This window comes from Carya illinoinensis, chromosome 4, assembly GCF_018687715.1.
Source record: "Carya illinoinensis cultivar Pawnee chromosome 4, C.illinoinensisPawnee_v1, whole genome shotgun sequence".
Classification (NCBI taxonomy): Eukaryota; Viridiplantae; Streptophyta; class Magnoliopsida; order Fagales; family Juglandaceae; genus Carya; species Carya illinoinensis.
Genome location: NC_056755.1, coordinates 11,379,537 through 11,394,378, shown reverse-complemented (window position 1 = coordinate 11,394,378; position 14,842 = coordinate 11,379,537). Strand labels below are relative to the sequence as shown.

The 14,842-nt window shown below is 36.3% G+C and overlaps 1 protein-coding gene across 1 annotated transcript; it reads left to right on the top strand.

Annotated features, from left to right (window-relative positions):
* Positions 1 to 1,483: 1,483 nt before the first annotated feature.
* Positions 1,484 to 2,238, top strand: LOC122306241 (B3 domain-containing protein At3g25182-like). Its single transcript, XM_043118676.1, has one exon. The coding sequence runs from the start codon at positions 1,484 to 1,486 to the stop codon at positions 2,072 to 2,074; it is 591 nt and encodes a 196-aa protein (XP_042974610.1). The 3' UTR covers positions 2,075 to 2,238.
* Positions 2,239 to 14,842: the final 12,604 nt, after the last annotated feature.

Genomic DNA, 14,842 nt, shown 5'->3' with positions numbered 1-14,842 from the left:
TCCGATAGAGCTTTCATCAAATCCGCCGTGGTCTTCTCCTTTCCCACATTGTGTGCAACTGATCTTGACAGTGTTAGTCTAATGACTCCCAACACTTGTCTATCAAGGAGACTCCAATCTTCATTGCTCATGTCATCTGGCTTTCTTCCTAGGAGTGGAAGATGTAGTTTCTTCCCATAGAGATAATCTTCTATCTGCATTCTCCAGTAGCCAAAGTCTGTACCGTCAAATTTCTCGATACCAGCACCTTTAGCTTCTTCTCCAGCCATGAGTTCAAATTTAAACAAAGAAAGATCACCGCTGCGTCCGAAACACTCGAATTAGCTGGAAACGAGTCCGGAATGATCCAAATAGTTTGTCAGCACTATTTGATCGTCGCGATGGAACTCCAACTGGCATGATCTAGCCCAAAATGATCTGCAACACGTGGATGGTTCAGATCCAATATACTGACGCCGAATATCAAAATTTCGACCGTACGAATGAGTCCGGAATGATCCAAATAGTTGGAAAGCACTATTTGATCGTCGAAATTGGACTCCGAATAGCTTAGATCTAGCCAAAAACATATCTGAAAAAACGGACGGTTCTGATCTGTCTGGCGCGTGAGATACACGCGCCTACAGTACTGCGCGCGTGGGGGAGCGTGAGGCGCGTGTGACACACGCGCCGAAACTCTCTAGGGCGCGTGGGGGCGCTTGAGCGCGTGAGGGTCACGCGTCTTCAACCTCTGGCACGCGTGGGGGCGCGTGAGCGCGTGTGGTTCACGCGTCTTCAACCTCCGGAGCGCGTGGGGCGCGTGAGTTGCAGCAGATGCACGCGCCGGTCTTCTAGGGGCGCGTGTAGCCTCGTCCGACCTCCGTTTTCGATTCCGTTTGCGGCAACGGATTCGTCTCGACACGAAGAACACCTTGGAGTTGTCAAAAATTGATTTTGGACAACTTGAATTTTCAGACAGCTCCAACCAGTGCTCTGATACCAGTTGTTGGGAGCTGTTCTGACTCAGAGACGATTTTAAATAAAAGAGGGAAGAAATTTAACGTGGTTCGGCAATTGCCTACGTCCACAGCTCTCACCCACTCTCTACACTGTCTGCACACACAGCTCTCACCCACTCTCTGCGCACGTGATTTTTACAGAAAACTCTCTCACCCACTCTCTACACTGTTTGCACACACAGCTCTCTGTTTTTTTCTCTTCCACGCTTGCTGCACTCAGATACTCACTTAAGCTCTCCTATTTATAGGAGAGCGTATCAGTACTATGCAGCAAATTGCTGCATGATTTTAGGAAGAGGTGGGGAGGTGCCTAACAAAAGCACCGAACGGTGCCTTATATACCAAAATAGTAAACGGTGAGCCATGCACCGTTTACTTCTTTGTCTCCATCTGCAACAGTATTCGTGGCTAGTGATCCTTGGAGAAGAGTACCAATATCCCACCCAATTTCGAACCGAAGGAAGCGAAATTATGATCGAAGCGAGATGGGAGATACCGATTCCAAGATCAAGAGTCAAAAGATCTGGTTCCAAACCATTAATGGAGGAAACCCGTCCAAGAAGAACCTGATGAAGAATATCGTGACCAATGTTTCAAACGGGCGGCAGGAGTTGCCTGAAAATTTAAAGAATCGTATCAAGGTTATGGATGGAACCGGAGTGGTTATGGTAATACAGAAAGCTCTTACAGCAACTGACATAAAAAAATGCCAAGCTCGGCTTTCCATGCCTTTTGGACAGATCAATATGGATTTCTTGAGAGAGGGAGAGAGAGACTATCTTCGTCGGCAAAATGAGATGGAAGTTCCATTCATTGAACCCTCTGATGTGTTTAGTAAGATTGTTTTGAGGCAGTGGGACATGCGCAAAACTAGTGGGAAAACGAGCTCAATGTACGTGCTGAGGAAGTGCTGGCATGATGTCACCTTAACGAATGATCTCCAGAATGGTGATGTGGTGCAGGTATGGTCTTTCCGAGTTGGTAATGAAGAACGTCTCTGCTTGGCTCTTGTTGTGGTTAATAGAAAGAAAAACCAAGGGAGCTTGAAAAATAGCCAGGCAATAAGTCTGATGTAGAAGAAGCAAGCACCAGCCCAAGAGGAGAAGGTGTATATGCATGGAATAAACTCCGGATGGTCAGTCTTTCTTGTTTATTAGATATTATGTTTGGGCGGGTGCAGTCCTTGGTAGTTTTAGTTTATTAGATTGTATGTTGAATTCCAATCCGTTAATTTTTGTGTAGATGATTAAGAGCCTCCAATCCATTAATTTTGTGCTGCTTGAAGTATTTGTCCATTGCAGCTATCCGGTAAAAGGTGTAATTGTAGAGCTTTTGTGCATTGTAGCTCCGGCTGGCATTTTGGAAGTGATTGAAAATACTTCAATAAATAAAAATCACGTGCTATTTCTAATTACCCAGCTGATGACATTCATTACAGAGTAAGATCCACATCAATCTGTCAATATCACGATTCACGGCTACATGATAGAACATCCAATTTGTGGAACCTTTGAATCTGGGATGCAGCCCTTGTACATTCTATACATAATATCTTAAATTACTCCATCTACTACAGTTAAATGATATAGGAGGTTCATGCCAGCAATCTTCTTCATTGATATCATATACATGTACACAGAGACTATCCTATTGCAGTAAATTAAGGCTTTGACTGATCATTCCTATCCAATAACAGCATTATAGAAATTAGAACCTCATTGCCATAATTCCTACCTGATCTATGCATGAAACTATAATCACCTTGAGCATCCTACAATTTCTTATAGATTAGATAACAAAAGAGGTATAAAATGGTTTTTCTGAGATCCGGTGGTTTGGTTTATGCAGAAAACAAAGGGGGATTACCACTCTAGAGATTTTTCATAAACTTCCTCTGGATGTGTAAACTGATATTTTGCCAAGGCTTACAAAGTCCCAATATTTACATTCTCATTGGCTTTTTAAATTTGCAACGTCTTTAGACCTCCAAGGTTTCTTCCATAGCTAAAACATTCAGCCAATTATGATATATTTTGCATACATTTGTAACAAAAGTTCGAGATAAAAAGTGGAAAGGTAGAATCAGAGCAGTATACTTGAGAGGCATTGAATTGTGGAAGGCCGGGTGCACCAAAGTGTTTGGGCAACTTATTGCAAACCATATGAAGTTCAAATTCATGTCCCAACAGTTGGTGGTCAATATACCTGCAAGGAAGGTTGTATTTAAATAGAGAGTAAACTATTGAGGTGCAAACCAGACATATATCTCTTTAACTGACAGCCTAGAATAGGTTGATATTATATTGGCATAATGCACCAAGAATACTAGCAGACTGAGCCACAATTGATAAGTATAATAAATAAATATTTTTTTTATAACTAATAAAAAAAGGATAATGACGTGCATTGCTTCCAGAGTTTCTCGCTATTTTTTCTAGCCAAAAAAAAGTCATCCGTGGTCAGGAAGCTAGAAACAGGTGGAACAGAAGGTAAGAACACTTAAAAGACCCAAAAAATTTAGGGCGCTCTATAATGTAAAAATAGCAAGTGATCTAATTAGATTTATTTTTATAGACAATGAAATATGAGACTTTTGTAGTAAATTGTAATGGTTCCCACTACTTAAGCACTAAGCAGGTGAATGTCAGCTTGAACTCGGATGAGAATCTTAACAATTTCACAAATTACCTAAGAATATGATAATATATAGAACATTAAGCCTCTCTTCAACACGTTGATACAAGGTAGAAGATACTACAACTGAAGATCAAGTAAGAAAACCCAGATAAACAAATATGAATGATGTGCTGAGAACTTGTATATCAGGTCAATTGAATGACCATACCTTCTGGATAACTTGATAGCCATACATTTGAAGGCTAAGGGTCAGCACGTGACCATTGAGCTGGTCAGCCAGGTCTCTTATTTGGGACGCAGTTCCATGCTCAACAAACTGAATACAAAATAAAAACTGCGAGGCTTAAGAATTTGTCACTTTATTTACCAATCCCCGGCTTACATTTAGATAATAAAGAATATGATAGACAAGGCAAAACAGTAGATGCTGAATCACATAATTACCAAAGACACGAGTCATTAATGAAAGTTCTTGGGAGCATAATGGGAAGATCTAGGATAGGTGGCCAACCTCCGGGTGAGTAGGGATGCAGCTCCGTGAACCGCTCGTCGGGCCTGATGGTGGTGGTATCACACCCTTCTCAAAGGAACCGTACGTGACACTCTCGCGTCATATGGCTCCGTCCCGGAATCAGGACCACCCCTTTTCTTTGACCAACGGGTCCTCGAACCAACCTGTCCTCCCTTTCTATTCCTCGTTCCATAAAAAAACCATGTTTTTCTCTTCTGCCGTGGCAGTTTCAAGTTTCTGTTGAATAAATCGACTACCATACCGATCGGCACTGTTCAAGAAGGTATTCTATAAGAAAATTGAAATTTGAAGGCCTACAACATGTGTATAACTGAACTCAACAACATGGCCTGCAATTTCTGAAAGTTCAAAAGGTTTTATTGCTTTTAAATTCATATAGTAACATGTTCAGATCCATCCCAACCACACTGCTATTACCCCATGTTTGGATATGATCCTTTAACTGAATGGGGGCCCGGATGAAAATGCCCACGCGTGTTCAGACTTGTTTAAGTATAAATGTTGTTTGATATGATCCTTCTCACCATCCAAATTGAATAGGTCACGGTGAGTATCAGTTTCATATGTATGAGAAGCTGATGCACCAACATTATGCCCACCAGAATGCAAAGCATCCATAGATGCCAATTCATGGTGCAAATGAGCAAAATGGGATTCTGAAGTTTCAACACCATTATCAAATGCATTACGGCTGCCAGGGCGGGATGGGTGCCTAGAGACAGATGATGTATGTAAATCATCCTGCAACGAGAACAAAAGCCATAAAGGCAGCAGCTTTTAGCAGGGAAAAATCGACTAAAATTTTCCAAGGATATAGCACGTCATAAGTGAATCATGGCACATACAAATGTATATATCAAGTAAAACAAGTACCCCTAATGGGTAAGAAAACAAGTTTGACATAGTGCATATGTATGGACTTCAGTTGGACTATATTTTTTCAATTCCTGCCCTAAAAAAGATCATATCATTCTTTCAATCCGGTGCCTCTCCAAATTATGAACCAATTACTTCTCTGAAGGTTCTGAGATACTACCAACATTTACCCAAAGAAAAGGTTCTAAGATACCACCAACATTTACCCAAAGAAAAGGGGCACTAAATTTTATACTATAGCATGAATAGCTAACGGCACATCCTTCTGCAATATAAAAGAAAACGCAGTCGGTGAAGAGAAGAGAAACGGATACAAACGAGAAATACAGGGCAACCACTGAAATACATATATATATATATTTTGTAATACTCTTACCTCCTACTGTTTTACTATCCAGTCATTGTTTTCTCTCTTTTTGCTATTTGAATCTAGATTAAAAATTTCAAAACATGAACTTCTTGCATAATTTAAAAGAAAATAAATTTAATCAACCAACGTGTAATTTAATTTAAAATAAATTTAATTTTATAAAAATTAACTCAAAAAGTAAAAGTAAATTATGTGATTACGTTAGTTAGTTAAATTTATTTCCTTCTAGATTATGTAACAAGGTCATTTCTTTAAATTTTCAACTTAAATTCAAAAAGTAAAAGACAAATAATAATAATAATAATAATAATAATAATAACTGGTTAGTAAGGCAGTAGTAAGTGAAATGTAAGTGTATTATTATCTTTTCGTATTTTTCGATTGCAAAAGAAGTTGTAAAATAGTTGTCGAATTATACGACCAATGATATATATATATATACATACTATAATGATAGGCTTTCTACCCTCTTCTCACTCCTTTACTACTTTATAGTGTATTTAAAATTTTTATTTTCTTATTACTTTCTTTTAAGTATTTTTTTAACATCCTTAATCATTTAGAAAAAATTAAAAAATTATACGAATTTACTAATAGTTACTTCTTTAACTATTGAATAAAAATAAAAACAAAAAAAAATAAAAAATAGATATTAGGAGATACTACGCTTATCATTATCTATATATATATACCTTATACCGAAGTTTACAATAGGACATCCTCTCTCACTTAAATATATATATATATATATATATGCAATCGTTGCAAGAACTACTACGTCTCTAGTTTGCCACATCAGCAACTGTGTCTACATTTTCCTTCTCGAGAATAGACTACTATTCATGCACAGTATTCCCACACTAACACTACCAAACCCTGGCTGTGTAGAAAAAAGCGACCGATTGTCACTACCACTACTCACTCTCCTCCAATCACCGACCCCAAGCCATTGCACTCAACTGATATGCAAACTACCTTTCCTCCTTCGTCCGTTTTTCTTGCCCACTAGCACGTCACACATCCTCTCCCACCATCCCTTGTCCACCATCACTCATCCCCTCACTGCGCTCACAGATAAGGGAGACGAAATAAGAGGGGAGAGTTTAGGCTCTGTTTTAGTGCAAATTTTTTAAATAACTTTTGCAGCAATTTAACGTTGCTGCAAATAACTACATATTACATATCGCTTTTAATGACAAATTAATATCGCTATAAAAGATTTAAAAAGTCGGAATTAATTTCTTCCATCAATATTACTTGATTGAAAAATTATTATCTCTGTAAAAGATTAAAACGGTTTGGATTGATATAGTTTAAGGGCATTATCCATATGAAGAGCATCACTTCAAGTAGAATTTGGTTAATACCAAGCTCTTGACAAAAATGTTAGCCAAGTTTTTGCTAAGAGAACATTTGCATTAAGCACCCAAATTGCTCGAAGGGTACTTAATACTTATGACATGTCCTTCAGAATCCTGGACAATGACCCCAATACCAACTTTACCTTTGGACTTATCAATAACTACATCCTAGTTAACTTTTTAGGCCCCTTTTAGAGGCTTCTCCCAAGAATAAACCGTCTGTAGATTGTTTGGTCTAGGGGGAGTGAGACAACCTGGAGCATTTTTAAAAGCTTGTAGTTCCTCCTTAGCCCTCTTTGCAAACATATTTGGATGGATGAATCCTTTGTCCCGAGTAACTGAGTTCCTCCTCATCCAGATCATCTTAGCAGTCATACCTGTTGTGATATTTAAAGCACCCACAACCTCAAACAACGATAGTTAGACAAACATTGAAATAAATGCAGAAACATAAAAATAAAGTACAAACACAATCACATGACACAAGATTTACGTGATTTGGCAACTTACCTATGTTCACGAAGCTGTAGGAGATTTTATTAAGTGGATATTATAAACATACCATGAATTACAAGAGCTTCACTCTACTCACACAATCTCAACTTTCTCTAGGGTTTTATTCTCTTTCACTTGCTCTTAAATGCCTCTTGCCTCTCCCTCTTTCAATTTCAATTTGATCCTCCTTTTCTTCTTTAAAACATTACATATATATAAGCCCAAGTGTGAGAAACTTAAGGCGGTGCAGACAAAATTAGGATTCTTTTCTTGAGTAGAGGGTCGATCGTGCCACAAGCAAACACCATGATTTTGCTTCACTTGAACTCACTATCAGGCACACCTTAAACAAATTCTCTATCCAAGTTTCGCTCGAGCACTAGGTTGAGCCAAGAATTTTCCTGACTCTTTTCAACTCACAAAACCAGGCTCTACACACAACTCAAAAATAGCTGCTTCTTCCAATTCTTCCTTAGTCAGGCTTTGAATCAGCTGGTTCCATATTTTTGATGTAATTTGTCATAGGAGCTAGGAGTTACAATCCTCAAAGAAGACTAGATGGGTTGGGTAGTAACATTAATAGAATGAATTGAAACAAATATATATGCTTGATTCTAAGTACAAGCTGCGATAGAGTGAAATCTAGAAACAGTATCCCCTTAGGATATAGAAATAATTTCATCTCATTATTATAATTTTTTCAAAATTTCATACAAAATATAATAAACAATTCAACTTTTTCAAGTCCTAAAATAATAATAATATTAAAAAATAATATTCTAACAATATTTAATTTATTTAACTTTCAATTTTCATATAAAACTATCCCATCTAATCTCATTTCACCATCCAAACTAAACCTAAAAGAAAATGAATTACAATTTATCATTTTATAGCAAATTAATATAATTCTCGTTGAATCCAAACTTATGGCAGCGAATTGTTAGAGGATCACGTGGCCATGCTACTTTCATTAGAGCGGAAGCTACTATCTTTGTTAGTGACTTATACATGTTTGAACAAGGAACATATTTTTAAGAGCCTTTGAATTGATTGGCATGATCCCAGTCTCTAAAATAGAAGTATGGATTTCAAATCCCCCCTCCTCAAATCTATCAATATATATATATATATATATTTGAAATATCATGCATAGATAAAGAAGAGGAGGAGATCATATTGGAGAAGATGTTTTCGAAGGTCGGCACATTCATGGCCCAAGTTCCCCTTCTAAATGTTGGTTGATGTTGCTAATCAGGTTGCTGTTGAGATACATTAAAAAGAAAATGCTATCATGAAACAAAGAGTTCTTTGGAGGAAAAAGCTCCTAAAGGAGCCACCAACTGATCTTGTGGTAGTGGCTAGTCCTCATAGTCGAGTGCCATCTGACAATAAGATTGCCCCTAAGCTTATGGTTTTTGCCATACAATCCCATGCAAGTTTGAGCCGAAGGAGGCGACAAAGTTACGAGAGATGTAAAATTGTATAATCAGGAAAAACAGAGGATTTGAGATAAGCAATCTGTATCGATACTTCTTATTTACTGAACTGAATAATATCTCTATACAAAGGTCCTGTATTTATAAACTAACATGAAAAATTAATTATTGACATCTATACTTGTAGAATAACTAACTTAACTGCCAGCTAACAGCTTTGACTAATAGATGAATTATTCAAACGAAGCCTTCTATTTGGCTTCCTGAGATTTTAATTGTAATTCATCTATATAACTTTGAATACTCCAACACCCCCCCTCTCAAGATGAGAATGAATGTTTATCATTCCCATCTTGCCAATCAGATAATGAAAATTTAATGAACCAAGGGGTTTAGTTAAAAGATCTGCTAGTTGGTGTTTTGAAGGAATATGAATGCTTTTGATCAAACCCTCTTGTAGCTTTTCTCTAACCAGATGGCAATCTAATTGTATGTGCTTTGTTCGTTCATGATGGACTGGGTTTGAAGCTATTTCAGAGGCAGGTTTGCTGTTAGTATACAACAATACAGCTTGAGAATGTTTTATATTCAAATCAGCTAATAGATAGACCAGCCATTGTAATTCACAAGTGGTGGTGGCTAATGCTCTATATTCTGCTTCGGGCTGAGCACCTGCTTATTGTTGGTTGCTTCTTGGATTTCCATGAGACAAGTGAATGTCCAATGAAGATTGTAAATCCAGTAACACTTCTTCTAGTATCCAAACAACCGCCCCAATCATTGTCAGAGTAAGCCTTTAGGTGCAAAGTAGATGATGCAGATAAGAAGATGCCTTGACCTGGTGTAGCCTTCAAGTATCAAATGACTCTCTCTGCTGCTTGGAGATGCATTGTATGAGGGCTAGACATAATTGGCTGAGAGCTTGTACTGCATATGCTATGTCTGGACTTGTTATTGTAAGGTATAAAAGTCTGCCAATGAGTCTTCGATATGAGGCTGGATCAGGTAGTAATGGACTTGAATCATTTGTTGTGAGTTTAAGATTGGATTCCATGGGAAAGGAAATTGGTTTGGAGCCAGAAAAACCACTGCTTTCTAAGATATCCAGAGCATATTTTCTTTGGCATAGAGTGATACCCTTGGCTGATCTAGTAACCTCAATGCCTAAGAAATATTTTGACTCACCCAAATCTTTTATAGTAAATCTATCATGGAGAAACTTCTTCACAATAGCTATTTCTTCAAGATTATCAGAAGCTATTATAACATCATCAACATAAATCAATAGGGCCATGAAGCTAGTTGAAGTCTGTTTGATAAAGAGACTTGAATCTGATTTTCCTTGGTGGAAACCAAGACTGATTAAAGATGAAGACAGTTTTAAAAACTACTGTCTTGAGACTTGTTTTAAGCCATATAAACTCTTCTTGAGTTTACAAACCCGAGGATCATTTGGAGTAGAGAATCCTGGTGGTAATTGCATATATACCTTCTCATGTAGATCTCCATGCAAGAATGCATTATTTACATCAAGTTGATGTAAATGTCATTGTTTAATGGCAGCAACAGTAAGTAAAACTCGGACTGTTGTCATCTTGGCAACAGGAGAATATGTATCAAAGAAATCAAGCCCCTCTTGTTGAGTATAGCCCTTGGCTACTAGCCTTGCCTTATACCTCTCTACATCATCATTTGCTTTAAATTTCACTCGATATACCCACTTCCATCCTATGGTAGTTTTGTTTGGAGGCAAAAATGCAAGATCCCAAGTTTTATTATGCTCAAGAGCTTTAATCTCTTCTGTCATGGCATTTTTCCAGTGTGGAATAGAGCTAGCTTGTTTGTAGGTTTTGGGTTTAAAGGTAGATGAAATGGCAGAAACAAAGGCTTTATGTTTTGCTGATAGTTTGGAATTAGATAAGAAAGATGAGATGCAGTAAGGCTTACCAGCAGAATGACAACTTGAAAGTGCTTGAGATGCTGAAGTGATCTTGGTCAAGTTACCACAATAATAGTTCTGTAGATATGTAGGAAAATGCTTAACTCTTTCAGATCTTCTAAGAATATTGTTGTTGGTATTTATCTGGTCTTCTGAAGTGTTAGGTATTGAAGTGTTAGGGATTGAAGAATCAGGAACTAAAGCATTAGGAACAGAAATATTAGAAATTGAGATATTAGATACTGAAATATTAGGTATGGAGTCATAGATTTGAGGAAAATCTGGAAATACAAATGGTGTATGAACAATATTTGGAATGGAAGGAAAAATGGATTCATGGAAAATTACATTTCTAGATACCAAGGTTTTAAGAGTAAGGAGATTGAGTAGTTTGTATCCTTTGATGTTAGGTGGATAATCAAGAAAGAGACCTTTTGTGGCTCTAGGTTGAAATTTTCCTCGGTTATTTGTGATTGTACTAGCAAAACATAAACAACCAAAGACTTTCAAGTGATTATAATTTGTTGGTTTCTGGAATAGAAGAGAATATGGTGTTTGGTTGTTTAGTATAACAAATGGAGTTCGATTGATCATATGTGTAGCAGTTAACACACAATCTGTCCAATAGGATAAAGGCAATTTAGATTGAAACATAAGAGATCTGGCCACATTCAACAAATGTTGGTGTTTTCTTTCAACCCTTCCGATTTGTTCAGGTGTTTCAATACATGATAGTTGATGTATAATGTCATGCTCTTGATAAAAAGTTGGCATATTAAACTCTTGGCCATTATATGATCTAAGAGTTTGAAAATTAGCATTGAAATGAGTCTGAACATAAGACAAAAAATTCTTAATGATGAATCGAGTTTCTGCTTTGGTTTTCATCAAGAATAACCAAGTGAATTGAGTATAGTCATCAACAATTGTCAAAAAATATTGATAACCAGAATAAGATGGAATAGAAAATGGACCCCAAATATCAACCATGAACTAATTGGAATGCTTTATTCGATTGACTGCTTGAAACATGAAAGGGTAATTTCTTCTATTTTGCTAGTGGATAGATCTCACAAACATTATTGTGAACAACTTTTACAGAAGAATCTAAATTGCTTATGAATTGTATCTTTGTAGAAGGAAGATGGCCTAAACAAAAATGCCATATATCAGAATTGACATTACAAGTTTCAACAACGGAAGTAGAAGATGAAAGAGCTAAAGAATGCATTTCATTATTAGCTTGAGCATAAATGTTTTGAAGATGGTACAGACCAGATTGAACTTCAGCAAGCCCAATCATCCTCCATTTGCTGAGATCCTGTAAAATACATTTAGATTGAAAAAAAAATAATCCAATTGAATTGTCATTAGTTAATCTTGATGCTGATACAAGATTAATATTGAAAGATGGAACATACAAAGCATTATGCAGAATTATATCAGGTGAAAACTTGACAGAACCAGTAAAAATGATAGGAACTGTTTGACCATTTGGTGAATGAATATTAGAAGGGGTTTTGGGCAAAATGATAGAATCAAAAAGGAGAGGAGAACAGATCATATGATCTGTTGCTCCAGTATCAAGAATCCAAGTAAATTGATTCTTTGATACTGAGGCTATGTTGCAGGAGGAGAATTTACCTAAGGTAGAAACAGCATTAGCAGATGCATTGGTGTTTGTGTTTGAATTTGAGATACTATTTGTAAGGGTTAGCAAATTTTGAATTTTCTCTTGAGAGAAAAAAATGTTAGAATTACTTGAATTTTACTCCAAAACTGAAGTATTATTTGCAGTGGGTAATCTTTGAAAATTCGAAGTTACATTTGGTGCAGATATGGATCTTTTTCCTTTTGGTCCCTTCCAGCCAAGTGGATAGCCAATCAACTGGAAGCATTTGTCAACAAGAGGACCAGAGTAGCCGCAATGAGAACAAATTAGATATGATCTTCCCTTCTGCTTTGTCAGTCAATTGCTGTTTGGTGCTAGTTTTGATGATTCTGTAACAATCATTGCATGTGAATCTGTTGGAATGCCAATTGCATTAGTTAAAGATCGTTGGCTTTCTTCTTGGAGAAGTAAGGAGAATACTCTACTCATGGATGGCAAAGGAAATTGCAACAACAACTGATTTCTGATTGCTGAGTAAGAATCATGAAGACCAACCAGAGACTTTGATAAAGTGTCAAAACCACATAATTAAGTTGCTAAAGTGACTAAATTGTTTAACCAAAATGAATTAAGCACTTAATTATGGAATAGATTATGAAATTTGAGTAAATTAATAAATTCTGATATTTTTACACTTAAAAGGGTTTATAATACAGCTGTTAGGCCACATCAGAATTAATATCTCAATTTTATTTTTCTCATTATGAATACTTAATTTGAATTGATGTATGATATTTTTCGTGAGAAGGAAGTATTGTTTTTTTGGAAGTATTGTTTTTATTTTTAATTTTTTTTTTCTTTTCTTTAGCTTGTGAAGACAAAGACCTAGGGTAGGGTAGTCTTTAGTTGGAATTCTTTTTCTTTTTTCATGGAGACGGAGGCGGCTGGTTCTTTTTCGTTTTTGACAGTAGTTTTTTTTTTCCTTTAGTTCCAGACCTGGTCGGCTGGTTTGCTCTATTCTTGTAGTTTAATTTCTTTACAGACAGACGGACGGAAGGGAGGCTCTCTCTCGTTCAGATTTCATTTTTTTCGTTCTTAGTTTGCCTCAACTTTTCGTTCCAGATTTTAGTTGGCAGAGTTTTAGTTTTTTTTTTTTTTTTTTTCGTTTCTTACTTCAGTTCTTCATGTAGTCGGGCGGCTTATTTTATTTTTTTTCTTATTCTTTTCATTTCCGTTCGGGTAGCAGAGGGGGAACTCTCTCTCTCGTTCTTTTATTTTTCTTTTTTTTTGTTTCCGAGCTTTACTTCTTAGTTGTTTTCAAATTAGCTTCTTTCAGTTTGTTTGATTTATTCTTCTGCATTTATTTTTATACAACAATTTAAAATGTTAGAATTTATCATTTTAAACATTTTATTAATTTAGAGATGATAGGCTAGATTTTGGACTTAAAATTCAATGAATAACCTATGACTGTTTTGAAGTGAATTTTCTTCCATGATTATTTGATTTCAATGATTAACTTATTAGATAATATTTCAGTTTACATCTAGGAGGGATTGAAGTTCTTTGTTCTTGATTTAGATTAGTTGTAGACGTAAAGGCACAATTAATACTTGAACAAGTAACAAGACTTTGATAGCTTTCTTCTAATATTTTATAATTGTTATATAATTGTCAAATGGTTTTATTAGACTAAGAATTAGGATTCATTGTTATATTATCCGACCATGACTTCTAGGAATAAGAGCATGGTTGAGAGAAGATGAAAAGAAAAGTAAATTCACCTCCAAATCAGTGGGTGAAAATTGTATTCCAAGTATTTGTTTTATTGTTTATTACAAGTTTTATTCATTTACTACACACTTTCTCTAAGTTTCTTAATTTGGTAATTTTAGAAATATAGATTCACATTTATTTTCATCTTTCATAATTGATACATCTTTTACACAAAGAAAATCTCACAAACGCTTTGATAACTCTTTGTCCATGTGGAATACAATCCTGGACTCATCCTTATATTACTTTGATAGCTTGTATGCTTGGAAGACAAAATTTTAAGCTGATCAGACTTATCACGTAATCTGATTGTTGTCGATAAGTGAGATTCTTTAAGATATCGCACGAGCATTTGTCAAGATTTCCACATTTGTAATTAGGAATTGGACGAAAACTGATATATTCGTCCCATAGAGTCTTGAATTCATTGAAGTATGTAGTGATAGATTTCGAGCCCGGAGAAATAAAGCTGAGAGACTTTTCCAAAATAAACACCCTTGGACCATGACTCCTAAGATATCTGGTTTTAAGTTCTTCCCAGATATCAAAGGCATTTGTGAAATATAGAAGGCTTCCACGGATTTCCTTCGCAATAGAATTCATCAACCAGGATAGAACAAGATTGTTGGCTCTTAGCCATGCAACAGAGAGACAAGCATCACCATCAGTAGGTTGCATCAAAGATCCATCAACAAAAGCAATTTTATTTTTCACTGTAAGAGCAATTGACATCGATCGGCTCCGTGCAATGTAATTTTCACCAGTGAAAATTTCGGATACGAGAAGTGCACCAGGATTATCAGAAGC

Coding starts and splice junctions, on each gene's coding strand:
- LOC122306241 (XM_043118676.1), top strand. CDS start 1,484: ATGGGAGATACCGATTCCAAGATCAAGAGTCAAAAGATCTGGTTCCAA.